The 17,724-nt window shown below is 36.6% G+C and overlaps 2 protein-coding genes across 3 annotated transcripts; one reads left to right on the forward strand and one right to left on the reverse strand.

Annotated features, from left to right (window-relative positions):
* Nucleotides 1-214: 214 nt before the first annotated feature.
* prr15lb (proline rich 15 like b) lies at nucleotides 215-10,402 on the forward strand. The gene is made up of 2 exons (XM_023298613.3): nucleotides 215-447; nucleotides 7,981-10,402. Exon 2 carries the CDS (start codon nucleotides 8,007-8,009, stop codon nucleotides 8,340-8,342), a length of 336 nt encoding a protein of 111 aa, XP_023154381.1. The 5' UTR covers nucleotides 215-447; nucleotides 7,981-8,006; the 3' UTR covers nucleotides 8,343-10,402.
* Nucleotides 10,403-10,773: 371 nt separating this feature from the next.
* Nucleotides 10,774-16,591, reverse strand: pnpo (pyridoxamine 5'-phosphate oxidase). Of its 2 annotated transcripts, XM_023298626.3 has the most exons (8): nucleotides 16,442-16,591; nucleotides 16,120-16,256; nucleotides 15,628-15,752; nucleotides 15,440-15,539; nucleotides 12,978-13,031; nucleotides 12,759-12,887; nucleotides 12,613-12,683; nucleotides 10,774-12,200 (listed from the first exon to the last, which is right to left on the reverse strand). In XM_023298626.3, the coding sequence occupies exons 2-8, from the start codon at nucleotides 16,162-16,164 to the stop codon at nucleotides 12,035-12,037; spliced, it is 690 nt and encodes a 229-aa protein (XP_023154394.1). In that variant the 5' UTR covers nucleotides 16,165-16,256; nucleotides 16,442-16,591; the 3' UTR covers nucleotides 10,774-12,034. The 2 variants fall into 2 exon arrangements, with proteins under 2 accessions (XP_023154394.1, XP_023154393.1); XM_023298625.3 differs by lacking the exon at nucleotides 16,442-16,591 and having other exon boundaries at nucleotides 16,120-16,331.
* Between the last annotated feature and the right edge of the window lie 1,133 nt (nucleotides 16,592-17,724).

A 17,724-nucleotide genomic window follows, 5' to 3' on the forward strand; every position in this document is an offset into this window, starting at 1 on the left:
GAAGGGGAAAACTCAGACACAAAGGTGACTTTATTCTGCGTCCAAATTCCACATTAAAACAATACTTAAAGTGAAACTGATAACGGGATTTTATTTGCAGTTTGGAGAGCTGCTCACCTCTCAAGTTCACATTAACCCTGATGTCAGTAATCCTGAAGGAAGGTCCCACTAAATCACACGCTTGCAACATTTACTCAGCCGTGCACTGAGCTGGGCGGGCTCTAGGTGTGTGTGTGTGTGTGTTTGAGGAGGGTGTGTGTGACGGGAGTGGAGCTCAGAGCGACGAGGCAACGGGGAGAGATGCTGCACCTGAGCCCCATCACCTGAGCACAGAGAGGAAGAACCAAAGCTAAACAGGGAGAGAGGAGGTGAAGAAACGGTTTGTCAGCATGGTGGGACGGTTTCACATGTGAGAGAATCAAGTGCAGCCGGCTCATCGTCAACAAGGTAAGAAAACAAACACAGACAAATATGTCAATTATACAAACTGCTGCAGCAAACTTTGCAGGAAAATACAGACAGGCTAAAACTTGTAGACTTAGCTAGATGGATAAAATCTGAGGCCTGTTTCCTGTGTTGTCCCTGATGTTTCCACAGTTCAACAACTTTTATCAAGATGTTGGAGCCGCAAACTTGAATTCTGATAGTTAAAGAATTGCCAAGAATAAAAATCAAGTCAAAAAAGCCAAATGTTTGATGGTTTCGACTTCTAAAATGTGAGAATTTGCTGCTTTCCCTCACCTTATATAATAGTAAACTTGATATTTAGAACTTTCTGAGGAACATTCGAAGAGGTCAAACTTTTTTAGCTTCTCAAATGTAAGTTTTTACTGCCTTTCTTCACCTGATCACCATGATCTTATGTGATACTAAACTGAACATTGTACTGAACAGTTTTTGAAGGACGAGTTTAACATTTGAAGGCAGCAGCTTGACCAATGTGTGAAACTGCTGTGTTTTAATAGTCAAATAATGGCAAAGGACACAATTTCAAGCATAAAAATGTCAAATATTGGAGTTTTAATTTCTCAAATGTTAGAATCTGCTGTATTTCATCATGTTATGTGGCTGTCAAATGAGTATTATGGAGTTTTTAAGAGACAAAATAAACATTTGAACACATCAATGTGGGCAAACGCTGTGTTTTAATAGTCATATAATGGCAAAGAAGACGTTTGATGGTTTCATCTTCTAAAATATGGGAATTTGCTGCTTTTACTCATCTTATATAATAGTAAACTTGATATTTAGGAGTTTCTGAGGCACAAAATGAACATTTGAAGAGGTCAAACATTTTTAGCTTCTCAAATATAAGTAGTTGCTGCTTTTCTTCATCTTATTATGATGTTATGTGATACTAAATTGAGCATTGCGGAGTTTTTGAGAGACAGCAACTTGAGAAATCATTGTATTTTAATAGTCAAATGATGGCAAAAGACACAATTTCAAGCAAAAAAATGTCAAACACTTATTGTTCTTAGCTTTTCAAATGCCGGAATTTGCTGCATCTGTTTATGTTAGGTGATAGTAAATCGAGTTTCAGAGAATTTTTCAGGGACAAAATAAACATTTAAATTCATGAACCTGGGCAAGAACTGTCTTTGAATAGTTCAGTAATGTCAAAGGAGAAGTTTTTAAGCAAAAAATGTTGATATTTTCACCTTCTCCAAAGTGAGAATGTGCTGCGTTTCCTCATCTTATGTGAAAGTAAGCTGCATATTTTGGAGTTTCAAAGTGACAAAGTAAACACTGATAACACCAATTTGCGCAACTTGAGCAATCACTGCGTTTTAATAACTGAATAATGACAAAGAACAACTGTTCAGCGTTTTAAAATGGCTAATATTTGATGGTTCCAGTTTCTGAAACAAGAGAATTTGCTGCATTTTCTCATCTTACGTGATGATAAATTGAATATTTTGGAATTTTGTGGGGCAAAATAAATATCTGAACACATCGATGTGGGCAAGCACACTGCCTTAACAGTTGAATAATGTCTAGGGAGATAGAGAGGAATTTCTAACATTTTTATGGTTTTTAGCTTCTCAGACGTCACAATTCTATGCTTTATCTCATCTTATGTAATAGAAAGCTGCATATATACAATAACTTTGTTGGACAAAGGCAACATCTGAGGATATTGGAATTTATTTCAATGGCAAAATAATATCTGAAGTCAACATTTTAAGCAAAAAGGTTGATATTTTAGCATCTTAAAAGGGACTATTTGCGGTTTTTTTCATTTTATATTATAGTAAAAGTAAAATTATGACAGTTTTTGACATGCAAATAGAAACGTCTGAATTTGGGCTGCTGGAAATATCTGATAGTAGTAGTTTAACACGGTGCATCATTTACCTCAGGAACTTGTTTATGTGATGTTTGAGCAGGTGACACTTGAATCCACTTTCACATGCTAAATCATAAAACTATTAAAGTCTTTTATGAATGTTTCTGGACTTTGGTAGTCAGGTGAGCTCAGAAATAGCAACAAATCAAACAATAAAACAATTACAGGTGCTCAGATTGATGCAAATTAGCTTCAACATGAATATCAGGAACAGAAAAACAGCAAAGGTTCCTCATCAGCTTCTTCAGCTTTGCTGTTATGGGTCAAACAATGCGTCTGGCACGAGGGACGAAACCTGAGAATCTAATGATCCTTCAGCTCGGTCGGTGCCCTTGGAGCCTCGTCTTTTCTCCCTCTGCAGCTCAAACATTGTGCTGCTTCGCGGCTGGTTAGTGATTTCCACGACGTTCCCCTTCCTGCTCTGATCTCTCTGAGGCTCACCCACACATGAGAGAACACACGGTAACTTATTAAAAAGAACTATGGAGGGCCTCCTTTGTGTCAACACCAGTTTTTGTCTCAAAGGTCACATCTAAGTCAAACATGGCACACGAAAAGAAATATGTGTGCACAGTGTAGTCGGACTCTACATGGTGTGAAAGTGCTGCTCGGTTTGTTCTGTTCTGCAGAAACTGCTTGATGGAGAGTCTACAACAGCATGCAAATGTTCCGTAAATGTTTGTAAAAGAGCAACCTGTCTTTTGTTATGGAACAAACATGTCCATTTGCTGTAGAAAGAAGAGAATTTGAACCTAAAATCTGCAAAAAGCAACATTAAAGCAGCAGAAGTAAACTCCTTGGATGACATAGCAGCTCATAAAAGCTCCTCCTGCTCAGCAACTACCTGTTACCTGAGAGTCCATACACAAAATAAGTGTAATTAAGCAACACTGGGTCAAAGGATGAAGGCTGTTTTATAAAACATGTGCCTCTAAGTATCACATGAAGACGTTAAAAGTTAATTTTTAAACCATAAAACGCCATCAAATCAAAATTCTGTTCTTAAACCTTCCTCTGCCTCTACATGCCAGGTGTCTGACGTCACGTGGTTCAGATAAGAGTAAGACCAGTGTTTCAGCAGAGGGCTCCGACTCTTTATTTGCATGGGCGCTACATGATAAAATGACCACACCAAAGAAGGATTAGCGAGCTTCTTTGCTTCCTGTCAGCCCTCATAAAAACAGACGTTGTTCTCGTAAAATCTGTAAGCTCCACCTTATCCAAACGCTGCTTGTGTTTTATTTGCAGATTAAAGTTACGAATTTATTCAGTTTGGAAATGTCTGATGCAGTTATAAGACAGAAAACGTGATTCTGAAGAAGAAATATATTTCATCTTCAATCTAATATTGCAACTGATAAAGCTTCATATACAGTTAGATATAAATATTTATAATAATAACACAATTTATTTTTCGATTTTGTATAACTAAACTTTAGTAGTAGTTAGTAACTAAAACTGTCAGATAAATGCAATGAAGTACAAAGGTGGACTACAAGTATAAACATCCTTAAATTTATATACTTAAGTGAAACACAAATACCTCAAAACTGTACTTAAGTACAGCAACTTACAGATTCATTCACAGTTTTGATGACACATTATAATTTTAAAAAATATGTTTTTATCACTGTTATTCCTCAAATTACCAATAATATTCCATATTTTACTACTTCGGTGTTCCTTCTTGAAGACTTTTTTGGCATATTTCAAGACTGTGTGAGTGGCATTAACAAAGATCTGTTGTTGGATCAAAGAGTTTGTCCCAGGACTCTAGAATCTTGTCTTAGGCTAAGATTCCAGAATGTTAAGATTCCAGAATGTAAATTGATTCTAGGATTCCAGAATGTTGTAAGATTCCTGAATGTTGTCTTACCCCAAGATTCTAGAATGTTGTCGTAGGTCAAGATTCTAAAAAAATTTTAAGATTCTGGAGTGTTGTAACATTCTTGAATGTCGTCTTACATCAAAATTCTAGAATGTTGATGGCTTCTAGAATGTTGTCCAAAGATTCTGGAATGTTGTAAAATTCCAGAATGTTGATCGATTCTGGAATGTTGTCCTAGGATTCGAGAATGTTGTAAGATTCCAGAATGTTGTCATAGGTAAAGGCTCCAGAACATTTTGGATTCTAGAATATTGTTAGATTCTAGAGTGTCGTTTCACATCAACACTCTAGAATGCTGTCTTAGGATTCTGGAATTTTGTAAGATTACAGAATATTGTTGGACTCTAGAATGTTGTAAGATTCCAGAATGTTGATGGATTCTAGAATGTTATCGTAGGCCAAGATCGTAGAATGTTGTAAGATTCTAGAGTGTCGTCTTACACCTAGATTATCTAATCAGAGACATTGTGGCTGTATGATAGGACTATGGGGACATCTACATCTATTATTTTATATCTATAACCAAATCAAATGATCCCAAAGTCCAAGATTACTTTATCAAATGTCTTGTTTTGTCTGACCAGCAGTATAAAGCGCAATGATTTCCAGTTTACTGTAACGTGAGACCAAGAAAAAATGCACATTTGAGGACCATGACCTGTCAATACTTTGCCGTTTTTACTTAAAAATCGACCAAAGTGATCAATCAATTGTAGAAATACTTGAAGCTTATTTTTCATTGTAATTGCAGCTAATATGTCTCTTAATCCCTCTGCAATTTTATACCTTAAGAAACATCCCAACTACTTTTCTACTCTACGAATTGGGGGGAAAAGTTAATCATTCTGGACTAAATTAATAAGAAATACAGCAAGTCTGTGTGTCCCCATCACTAGATTTAAATGAGATTTAGAAAAAAAGAACTGTGAAAAGTAACATTTTTAATTACACCCAACCAAAACTGTGAATCATAGCAGTAAATAGCAGCCTGATAACGAACACTGATGGCATTGAAACTCCTCTAAACACTCTCAGCTGCGTCTCTATCAAGTTTAATTCCAACAGAAATGAAGAACAATAAAAGCTACACCCATTTCAATTCTAGCAGTACCAGGCAGCCTTTGCACTGCAACGCCCTGCAAACTTTGAAAAATGAAGCCAGCTTGTGTTTTGGTTCACTGGCTATGGTTTGGTTTACTACTTATCATTCTTCACCATGGAAACACCAGAAGATTCTTTATTGTCACTTTATGTAATAAAAGAAAAGTCTGTTTGATAAGATAACAGCAGCACAAAGGACACAATAGACAAGTGAACATGAAGGAAAAAATGAAGAATTTGCACTTCTGAAATATTAAAACATGCAAAGTACATTCATTTTAATAATAGTTTAGCTACATTCAAAGCAAGGCAGCAGAAAAGGTCATGCAAAGGGCAACAAAAGACAGAAGACAAAAAGAATATCAGGAAATAGTATCAATATTTTATAAGACAGAGAAGTTTTCTGCATGTAATAAGGATTCCTTCATCCCATTATGTAAGACATTTTACAAACACTCTTCTCTGAATTGATTTTGCTCCATTTCATGTGATGCAACAACTGTCAGCATCAAACACTGAGTCAATATTTGTTTTCTAAAGAAGTTATTTTAGCTGTGCAGTTACCAGGAGCTGCTGTATCTACATGTATCTATGCAGCTAAATGAATGTAGCCGGAATCATATAGACAGACTCGTTATAAATCTATGAAATAAGTTTCTGAGCTCCTGGTTCAGCATTCAGACAACAGTTTGTTTCCTCATCACTCAAAAGCCAATTTTTCTTCTTTTCTTTTCTGACTCCATATCAGATCACATGGAAGTGACAGATGATCCTGTGCAGCTGATCACTAATTTATCAGAGTGTCAGGTGTTTTCCAACGTTAGGTTACACCTCCTCATCACAGAGATGGAGGTGGAAGAAGACGACCGTAGTTACTCTCTCCTTTCCAAGAACGCATCAGAACAGTACAAAGTGTTATTTGTTCTTTTTTAAAAGGCCGATGAACAAAGAGAGAATAAAGTCACATTACAAAGTCCAGTTTCAATACAAATCGCAGCAGAAATCATGTATGTAAGATAAATCTACATCTTATTTTGGACTTCTAATTAGGCTTGTGGTCAAGTTATTTTACTGACGTGGTGCAGTAGGTCTGACCTAAACCTGCTAAAAAGCTGTAATATGCAAAAGAAAAAGAGCATTTCACATTGCTATCATGTATTTTTGACAAATGTAGGCTTATTTCTTCTCTCTTATGTGCAGTTTTGAAGTATTCATATTTGATTCTACTTTAAACTGAACAAGTTAGAGGGAAATATTAGGATTTTGTATATAATATATAGCAGCAAAAACACTGTATTAATATACATTAATTCTTTACAGTAACTATTTAAATGTGTGTTGTTTTTTGTCAATAAAAAGTTAATAATAGTGATCAAGTATAATGGTTCTGTGATTATACTTTAAACCTTCACATGGCTTTAGCTTGTCGTAAAATATTTTTATAATGTGCTATTGCTGTTTATGCTGATAAGATTAATAGTTCTGTTACCACATGGTTTAGAACAATTTGTTAGTCAAATTATGACCTCACAAAAGTTAAACAACATCGAAAAACAAGGTCACTGGGATTTTTACAAACATTCATAAATCATAAGTCTAAATTCCACATAAAATCTTTAAAATCCTGGAACAAATCACCCCAGAAACATTCAGAGATAGCTGCACTTAAAGATTCATTTCTGAAATTAATAAACATAGTCTGACAATAGTTTGACTTTCCTCAGTAGATGGAGCTGTCTCTGTTGTCATGGTGATGGATCAGGTATTGTCACATGACCTAGAATGGAAATTTGGACCGAGCAGCACATCCACCTGCTGATGGTGGCCCTCAAGGTTCAATAGTTTTTACTCTTTATTTAGTTTATTTTCCAGCTTAGCAGTGTAAAGTTAGTTGTTATGCTGATGATACCATCTTATATACAATCAATCTCACTACATAACAGGCTTTCTCCAGGTTACAGGTTGCTTTCGATGACCTGCAGACCACCCAGTTTAAAAATCAAAATGGTCCCAGTCCTATCCATGCTTTCAGTGGACATCTAAATGATACCATGAAGTGTCATAAATACTTCAAAATTTGGCAGATTGATGAATGTGTTGCTAAAAAGTCATATTGCATATATATGTGTTGAGACTGAAAATCCTAATTGTATAAAGCCCAACATATCTGACTTTATTCCACCTATTCTATGACTTTCAAACACTCTAAAGCCTTCAAAACCCATCTTGTGTTTTTTTTTTTTTTTTGCTTGTTGAGGATAAAACACTCCTCACCTCACCTTAGCATTGTCACCCAGATAGCCACAATATTTTGGCACCAGAAGAAATAACTCGAACCAAGTCCTGCTAAATAAAGCAACCACACATCATCTGTAGTCAGTGCAAATGCACTGAATTTCAGCCCAGAAAGGTCAAATCCAGACACACAAATCTAACCAAATTTAGGACCTGAGTCAGCTCACTTTTGGTTGCAGAACTAAGCAGAAAGTGTTCTAAAACTTTAATAACTTGAGATGGAATAACCCCGAGAAGAGGAACAAACATCCCAATCTACTGCCTGCTTTTAATGAATCTTCAGTCAACATGCACCAGATGTACATGCATAGATACTGTCATTAACTGTAATGTTCTGGTCCTGCAGGTCCGTCCTCCATCTCTGTTCGTGCCATGGCTGACCCAAGCTGGTGGAAGCTGACCTTCTCACGCAAGAAGAAGTCTGAATCCAAGGTTCTATATGAGATCCCAGCGGAGTACGGCAGCAACACCGGGAACAAAGAGCACCAGAGCAGTAACCCATCTGCAGAACACATGGACAGCCAGTTCAATGTCAGACTGGAGAAGATTGTGGATAAATCTGCCACCAAAGGCCGCCACGTCAAGGTCTCCAACTCTGGCCGCTTCAAGGAGAAGAAGAAGGTGCGAGCCACGCTGGCCGAGAACCCCAACCTGTTTGCAGAGCACAACCTCAGCGACGAGAACCACAAAACGAAGACTGACAAATAGCAGAATGCACACACTTGATCATAAATGTGTCATAAATCAGTGTCACACTCACAAAAGCTTTGTAGAAAGCTCAGATATATGCAAACACAACGATGTTGCACTGTGATGTGTGTTACCAAGCACCACACCCTGGTAGATACTGTCACCAATGGACTCACACCTAAAACAAACAGCTGATAACAGCAACAACCTTTAGCTGTTCACAAAACGGAGTCGGATCCAAACAAGAGACACCTTTCTTCTGATTTTTACTCCAAAACTGGCTTTACATTAACTTTTGTTGTTTTATGTTGACAAAAATGATCACTGACATGAAGGAAAAGTCAAACCTGACCTCATGCATCCATGATTATGAAGTAACATTACTGTAATTTAAGTTTTTATTTTTATTGTTATAGCTATAGTTTTATTTCTCCCTTTTATATGTCTTGCACAATCAGCACCTAAGTGGAGATATGTCAGTGCAACCAAAGCACAATAAATTTTTATTACATTTTTATGACAATGCAACCAGAGACTTGATTTAAATGACTGTATTGTGTCTGAAGTATTGTGGTGGATATTTCCCATACAGTGGCCCCAGAGAGTAAAAAACCAACGGACAGATTACTGAACAGATCCGCTGGTACTGGTATCGGTACCTAAGAAGTCTGTGGCCCCTGGTCTTATGTCAGAATGTTGAAGGAAGACACATGAAAGAGACAATATGGCAACAAAGTGAAGCAAAACGACCAAAATGTGAAAAAGGCCACCAGAAAGATAAGCAAAATGACCACAAAAAGAGACAGAATAGCTGCAAAGAAAAGCAAAATGATCAAGATGAGACCTAAAATATCACAGAAGTGGCACAAAACAGATATTGAACAACCAAAATGGGAAACAAAATGTCTTAAAGGTCATACAAAAAAACCTCAGAGAGAGACAGTTTGGCTGCAAAGAGAACAAAACGTGATGAAAAACGGCCAAAATTACATGCAAATGACAACAAAGACATGCAAAATGTTCAAAATAAGACATAAAATAACCAAGTGGGACACAAAATATACCAAAAAGAGATGTAAATATGAAAAGGAGACCCAAAATGTCCCAAAATGAGACACAAAACATACGCAAAATGACCAAAATGTGTCACAAAATCACAGAAATGAGACACAAAATGACCTTGAAGACACAGAATGGCAAAAAATAGACACAAAATGACTACAAAGACATACAAAATCACTGAAATGAGACACCAAATGTCCCAAATGTTGCACAAATTGACCTCAGAGTGACACAGACTGGACGCAAAGAGATGCAAAACAATTAAGAGATGCAAAATGGCCAGAAAGGGACAAAAACAACCAAAAAGAGATGCAAAATGACCTGAAGACCTCATACAAAATTAAGATTATGAGACACAAAATGACCAAAATGAGACCCAAGATGTCCCAAATGTGACAAAAAATCCAAAATAACTGAAATGGAACACAAAATGATGACCAAAGATACATAGAAAATTGACAAGGAGTTGCAAAATAAGATGTAAAATGATCATAATGAGACATCAAATGACCAAAATGGGACAGAAAATAACCAAAAAGACATGCAAAATGACCACAAAGAGACACAAAATGACCAAAAATGGACAAAAAATGACTACAAAGAGATACAAAATTATGCAAAACAGCTGCACGATGCATAATTGGAGACAAAACAACAACAAACCCTCCTTTCTGGGATGATCTGGGGGCCCAGTGTTCCATAATCTGTCCACGATTAAACCACAATTAAAAATAAATTGATTTCACCACATTAGGTGTCAAATGTACTGTAGTGTTTCTCAACCTGCTTGATTTATTTTGGAGGAAATATCTGTGTAGTTGTGCTTAATGTGGTTTTCTATGCATCAAATATCACTTTCTCCAACATTTTATGTATGAAATGTATTATTTTTCACTGTTAAAACTCTTCTTGGGGCCACTGTATGAGATAAATTAAAACAAAACATGCTGTTTATATGATCTCATCTGGAATCTTTTTTGTTTTTAATAAATATAAGAAGACTTTGATATGAAGCAGCTCTTCGTATTTGTGCTTTTTGTCCTCACACGCTGATAAAATGCTGCTGGTTAAAGCGCGTTGATCTTTGTTACATCATTCTTTTTGGTCACTGAGCTGTTTGTTGTTTCACCTGAGCTGCTTCTGGTCGGCGACAGAAAAGAGACACTGATATTTGACACCCAGCAGACTGTTTCTGTGTCTTACAACACAGTATTTCTTATTTTAATATATAGATTTATGCAGGTATCATCTAGTTATTCATAAAAACCCTCTAATCGGCTGAATATTTCCTCCTTTAAGTCTTAAAGTAATGCAGTTTTTTTGATTTTGTTTTAAGTTTGAATCTGTTGAGCTGCTGACATCTGCTGGCCAAACATGCACTCAATCCTCAGGTACAAATTAAACTTTATTACAGGTTCTCTCTCAGACAATTCAAGACAAAAATGAACCACAATCACACTCAGACAGTACACCAGTTGGCACGATTATCACCAGCTCTTTTAATCTCAGTGTTAAAAGGCAGTTAGATTTAAGACCCTACGGTTAACTGTCAGTGCAATATCAATTATTTTCCTTTCATTTCCCATTTCTGTAGAAGATTTTTGGAAACTATAATAACATTTAGTACTAATTAACAGAAAAAAAGGAGGCAGTGTTCAGTTGTTTAAGGTGAATTAATTCAAATTATTTGCACATTTAGACATCTAAACATACAAACATTTGAATAAAATTTAACAGAAATGGAAAACATAGTTTCCCAGAGTGAAGAATCAAGGATGTAACAGGTGCACCTGAGCAGTTTGATGCCATTTATTCTACTTTTATAATCTTTACTATGTTCAGTACTTGCTGGAAACCTGTAAGTTCCCTTACAGCCAAAGATAGACATAAAATTGGCACATATTTCTCTTTTTTCCATCTATTTGCACACCTCAGGTTATATTAACAGTGGTGCATTACATAACCACCATTTACTGAGTCCTCGGTGTTATTTAAACACATTATTGACTTTAAATCTCTGTGACTGTGGCAACAAAAACCAAACATTTCACGATAATAAACCTTCTAGCATCATTTTAAACTGCATTTAACTGTTCAGGTGCAGCTAATAAGTTGTTTTTGTTTCAATTGAGCTTTTCTTTCTTCCTGGAAATAAAGAAACTCAAGCAACTGCCTTCATTTTTTGCATAATTAGTACAAAATGACATGTTTTAAATGTAGAAAAGCTCAGTGGAAGCTGTAAAATACTGAAAATAAACTGCATTAAGTCACATCTGGAGAGAACAACTGCAACCCTGCGCCTAACAAGTGGAGCAGGTTGTGCTATTGAAGAAGTAAGACACAGTTTTTATGTCCTAGAGGTCAGTGACGACACCTTAAAACAACCAGCTGTCAATCATTATGAAACAGAACAGAGCGGCTGGAGTTTGTTCTGCCGTGTCGGTCAGTGAACTTTAGTTTTATGAAAAAGTTGCACAGTTTAGTCAGTTTCCACCAACACACACACGGTTAAAAGACAGATAAATCCTAAACAGCAGCACCTAGTTAACAAGCATTGAATAGTAGTTATCTCAAGTTTTTTTTTCATATTCTGGAGGAGGTTTCAGTCCTTTTTTTCCCCTTCCTGTGACAGTCCGTTGAGGCAGTTTTCATGGAGACAGCCGCTGGTAAACCCAGCCTCCCTCTGCTGAGTGCTCAAACTCTCCCAGCTCCGACTCTCCGTCCTTCAGTTTGGTGAAGACGATGCGATCGTGGAGTCTGTTGGTCTGACCCTGCCAGAACTCGATCAGAGAAGGCTTCACGATGTAGCCGCCCCTGTGAGGAGAAAATACTTTAATTTAAACTCAGAGTATATAATACTACTGTAGCACTTTTCAAGACGCTTAAAGTTGCTTTACAAAGTAGGAAAGAAGTCAAAAAATAAATAAAACGGAGACTAGAGTGTACAGAAAAAGGGATTATGAGTTGTAGGAAAATGTAGTTGTGTAAATTAAATATACAGGTGCACACAAAGTAAGAGGAATATTTAAAGTGACATCTGGTTGTTTTCGTTACACCCAGCTGACCCTAGCGGCTGGGTCGTAACAAGAATAAATAATGATCCTATTTAAAAATGTTTGTAATAATTTATCGCATGTTTGTGGTCATCTAACATCCAGTCAGTGATGTTTTCACTCTGGTACAAGCTCCATGTGTGAAAGATTTAAGACTAAAAACTGATCCTCACCAGTAGTCGGGCATCGGTACCTCCGTGTCCTTGTACTTCTCCTCGAGCTCAGAGTTTTTCTGCCTCAGATACTGAAAGAAATGGTAAAAAATTAGCCTTCAGCAGGGTTTCTATTACCTCTAACAGAGTAAAATTCTGGTTCTTACGTCTCTGTTGGGAACCGGGGTGCTCTGTCGGCTCACGACGGCTCCGATCTGGCTGCTCTTTGGTCTGGAGTGGAAGTAATCACAGGAGCTCTGGTAGGGGATCCGTTCTACGCTGCCCTCAATACGGATCTGCACACAAACATTAGAATAAAAACACATTTATTATGCAAAAAACATGAACTATTACCAATAAAAGAGCTTTAGAGGAAGCTGCTGTACCTGTCTGTTCAGAGGCTCCCAGTAGAAAACCAGGCAGGCGTGAGGATTTGTCTCCTGTGGAAAAGAAACTCTATTTAAGACTTTTATCATTCATTAAACTTACAATTCTACGTAGAAACATCTTTATACACAAACTGCAGTAACTATTCAGACAATAACAGAGTCAGTAAATGGTTAGGATGATGATATAAACAGACAAGCAACATCTGTCAGCATTCAGAGAATAACTTAGAAACCTAAGAAATATAAAAATGGCTGAGAAATGCACAATAATAATGATGACGTGTCATAAACCAAATTTCAATAATTTTCTTGATTAATTGACTTTTTGATCCATAAAATGTCAGAAAAACAGAAAAAAATTTCCCATAACCCAATCTGACGTATTCAAATAACTTTTCTTGTTTGTCAAATTGTCTAAAATTCAAAGATGCTCAGTTTATTATCCTAGAAATAATCTAAATACTCACATTTGAGAAACTGGAGTCAATAAATTCTCTATATTTTTGCGTAAAGGATTGGGCTAGTTGACTAAAAACTTCACTGATTGCCTGCTCAGTTCATCAAATATTCATTTTAACTTCAAGTTTTTTCATTTCAAGAAATGCTAAAACCCACAAAAAGACACAAACACAATGAATGAATGAATGAAAATTACAGCAATGTCTCACAAGTGTTTACAATTTCAATGAATCTAAAGTCCTAAAAATAAACTATTGAAGGAAAAAAAACATCCTAAAAGCTGTTATTTGAACTCCTAGGTGATGTTTTCTCTTTTCATTAAAGACAAAAACTGATCCAAGAAGAGCGAATGTGACTCTTTACAGTTATGAAAACTGGTCACTGCTGTACTGTTTTGATTATTTCTGTCCAGAAAAGCAAAACTAAAGGATTTTACATAAACTTCCAGCTCACATAATTTTCTAGTAAAACCCGTTTCTATGATCTTCACACAGAGTAAAGTGCAGTATTTCAAGATAAGATAAGGTAAGATTATGCAACGTCATTAATCCCAAATGAAATTGTTGCGCCAGGTTTTATTCAGAAAAAAATGAAAAATAAAATGTCAAAAAAACAAGAGTAGTAAATATAAGTGTAAAGGGAGTACAACCTAACAGCCATGCCTGAAGAATACCAAAATAATTTAAGATAAAATTAGAATAGGAAAATAAGAAGTAACTTCTTCAATAATAGTAAAAAGTTGAAGTTATATTGTATGAGCGCTATTCATTGTCTCTGCACTTTGTATTTATTTATTATGCACTTAAAGATTGACGAACTTTGTTGTAAACTGCAATGACAATAAAGATATCCTATTCTATTCTAAAAATAAAGTTTCTGACCTTCCCTGAAAATTTCATCCAAATCCGTGAGTCCGTTTTTGAGTAATGTTGCTAACAGACAGACAGACAGACAGACAGACAGACAGACAGACAGACAGACAGACAGACAGACAGACAGACAGACAGACAGACAGACAGACAGACAGACAGACCTACATCGATTGTCACATAACTTCGCTGCGTTCCTTGGCGGAGTAATAACCGCAGTTTGTCTGGATTTAAATGAAGAATGTTTCAGGTCTTCCAGGTCTTTATGTCCTTCAGACATGTTGGAGTTTGACCAACTGACTGTTTTCATAGATAAATACAGCTGGGTGTCATCTGCATAACAACGGAAGTTAATGCAGCGCTTCCTATTAATATTGGCTAAAGGGAGCATGCACAAAGTAAATAATATTGGTTCTAACCCACGGCCCTGTGGAACTCCACTGTTGGCAGCTTCATGTAGATAGATGTTAGATGACTAAGATATCACTACCTAAATCAAAACGAAGGAACTGACTCTTACACTCCTCGACCTAATCACTGCACAATGAGAACTCAGGACGTCGTGCCGTTATCTCGCAATGATACAGAAATCTTTAACAAATCCAGACTATAATCTGCATCACTGCCAAAATCTAATCACTTTGTTCTTGTACTATTTCTGACCTTCCCTGAAAATTTCATCCAAATCTGTTAGTCTGTTTTTGAGTGATGTTGCTAACAGACAGACAAACAGACAGACAAACAAATCAACGTCGATCGTCATGTAACTCCATCGCGTTCCTTGGCGGAGTAAAAATATAAATTTTAGAGAAAAGAAAATGGAAGGCTGTGTAGAGAAACAACAGGATTGTTTAACTGGACTTCTCTTCTCAAGAGAAGGTTCGTTCTTGTGGTCCTTGTGTCATTTCTGACCTTTCCTGAAAATTTCATCCAAATCCGTGAGTCCGTTTTTGAGTAATGTTGGGAACAGACAGACAAACGTACGCACTCCTTGGTGGAGTAATAAGTCAGTCAAATAGAATAGAAAAGTAAGAAGCTGGTAAAAATCTACCAATAGAGGAAAACACAGCAGTGGTTTCTATGAATTTTAACATCACATTGGAGTCTTGATAGTTTCTGAAAGTCACTCACCAGCTCTGAACCTTTCCTGCTCTCATAGTTTGTGAAGAACCGGAACCCTTCGTTGCTGTAACCTTTCAGGAGAACCATCCGGGCAGATGGACGTCCCTCCCTGGACAGAGACAAGGTTCATTTTTTAAAAAATCGTGACAATAAATCTGCTCTTTCTTGTCCTCCCAGGTGTTTTCTGGGTTACCTACTTGGTGGCGGTGGCGATGCACATGGCGTTGGCCTCTCCGACCTCGGGACACTTCGTGGCTTCATCGAACCAGTTTCCAAACTGCTTGATGGGGTCCAGAGACACCAGTTGACTCTCCTCAAAACACTGTCAACAAAACAAAGAGACACTAATGCAGTTACATAAACCTCCCTCTGACCCTGAATGCCTCATTGCATCATTAGGATTATACAGGAAGCAGGTTGTTTCTCTGTGTTTTAATTTCTTGTGCAGAATTAGATTTCTAATCAGGCTGTGAAGGCCAGAAGTCAAAGTCAAGGACTGAAACATCTGGACGAAAGCAAACACTCATGACTTATCCAGATGTGTCACAAAAACAACACAGACTAAATGCAACACTGGTTCTACAGCACCATGACCTTGCAGCAGGACAGCATTAAAACAACTGTAAGTAATCTATGACCCTCTGAATTCCATCCAAACGCAGGTACCTCAGTGTTTCTATGCTTCTCACCTCCTCATCTCCTTTGTACTTCTTCCTCATGTCGCTCAGGTCCATGTTTGTTCTCTCACCGCTCGACTTCCTGCACAAACTCAGAGTCCAGCTGTGTCGTCCGGCGGCCGCAGAAGCAGGTGAGGGCAGATTTCCAGCTAATAAACAGATATTCCTCAATAAACTCGCACTGAGTATGCGCCTCATGCTTGTCAAATGGACTCTGACGTAACTGCGCACACTGGCTTACGTAAAATATTATGCAAACGCGGGATTTTTGCAAGAAAATGGAGCGAAATGTTGAAGCATAAGACTGAGTTTGAAGGTTTTTTTGTGTACTTACCGTTTGGAAGGAAAGAAATGTCTGGTTGTGAGCACAGTAGGTGTGATTTTACAGCAAAAGCCGATCAGCGATGACATCGATGATTAAAACTACACGTAGATGCGTCATGGTGCGTTCAGGTAACATCTGCTAAAAGAAGATCTGAGTGACACAAAAAATCCTTCCTGTTGATCATACTTGAAGTTGTACAGTTGTTGTTAATTTATTTATCCACCCATGTAGTTATTTTTTTGGCCTTATCACATCCTTATGCAAGAAATACTGCCATGTAGAAGCACTCGAAATCTCATATACAATACAATAATGTTTTAAAAAATGTATTAATTTATTTTTACGTCTAAACCTCATTTGACTAAAATCTTGCTGAAGTAATGCTCTTATTTCTACACCACAGTAGATTTTTTAAGCAAATAGTTAAGAACTTATCTCGATAACATGCTGATAAGCTAGTTTTTTTAGCTTAGTCTTTTTTAATTTATCTTGTATTTATTTTACCTGATATTTCTTCTTAACTGTTTAAAATATTACCTTTATTTCTGCACTGTGAATGGATGTGAGAAACGTCATTTCGTTTAACTGTGTACTATGTACAATGCTGAATGATAGTAAAGCTGAAGTTGAAGTTGAAGTAGATTGGACTTTTTGTGTTTTAGTTTCAAATACAAACTGGATCTGACAGAAAGAAACAAACAAAACAAAAACAACATTTCTGCAAATCATTAGAAAAACCAAGTTTAAAAAAATTAATGTTGGTTAAAGTATTAACTTTATTAAAATTCTACAACCACCATTATTTTATTTATTTAAAAAAAAAAAAAAAAAGCATAGATATAGTATAGCAATAGATATTCTAGATTCAGAGAGATGAACAAGTGCAACACTGCAGTCAGCTAGTTTGTGTTTCTGTAGAAATAGTTGACAAGAGGAAAGGTTTTTGGCTCGACATAAACAATAACTGTAGCACTAGCACACTGATCTCTCCTCTAGTGCTATTAAATTGGTTTTGAGGCAAATTTCTTGAAATCTAACGAATGTATTGTGATAAAATTTGGTTTTAAGGGTTTCATCTCCCTCTCAAGTTGAATTTTAAGCTTTATAATGTTAATTTCAATTAATTACATATTAAAACTTTAACATTATTTACTATCCACACACCCACATTTAATCACATTTCCATTTAGTGTTTATTTTCACGTGTTTTACAAGATTAACTGTACATAACCTGTTTAAAAATAACCAATTGAAGATTGGGCCCTCTATTTCTCTTATTTCCGGCCTGTCAG

This window comes from Amphiprion ocellaris, chromosome 18 (genome assembly GCF_022539595.1).
Source record: "Amphiprion ocellaris isolate individual 3 ecotype Okinawa chromosome 18, ASM2253959v1, whole genome shotgun sequence".
In the NCBI taxonomy this organism is placed as follows: Eukaryota; Metazoa; Chordata; class Actinopteri; family Pomacentridae; genus Amphiprion; species Amphiprion ocellaris.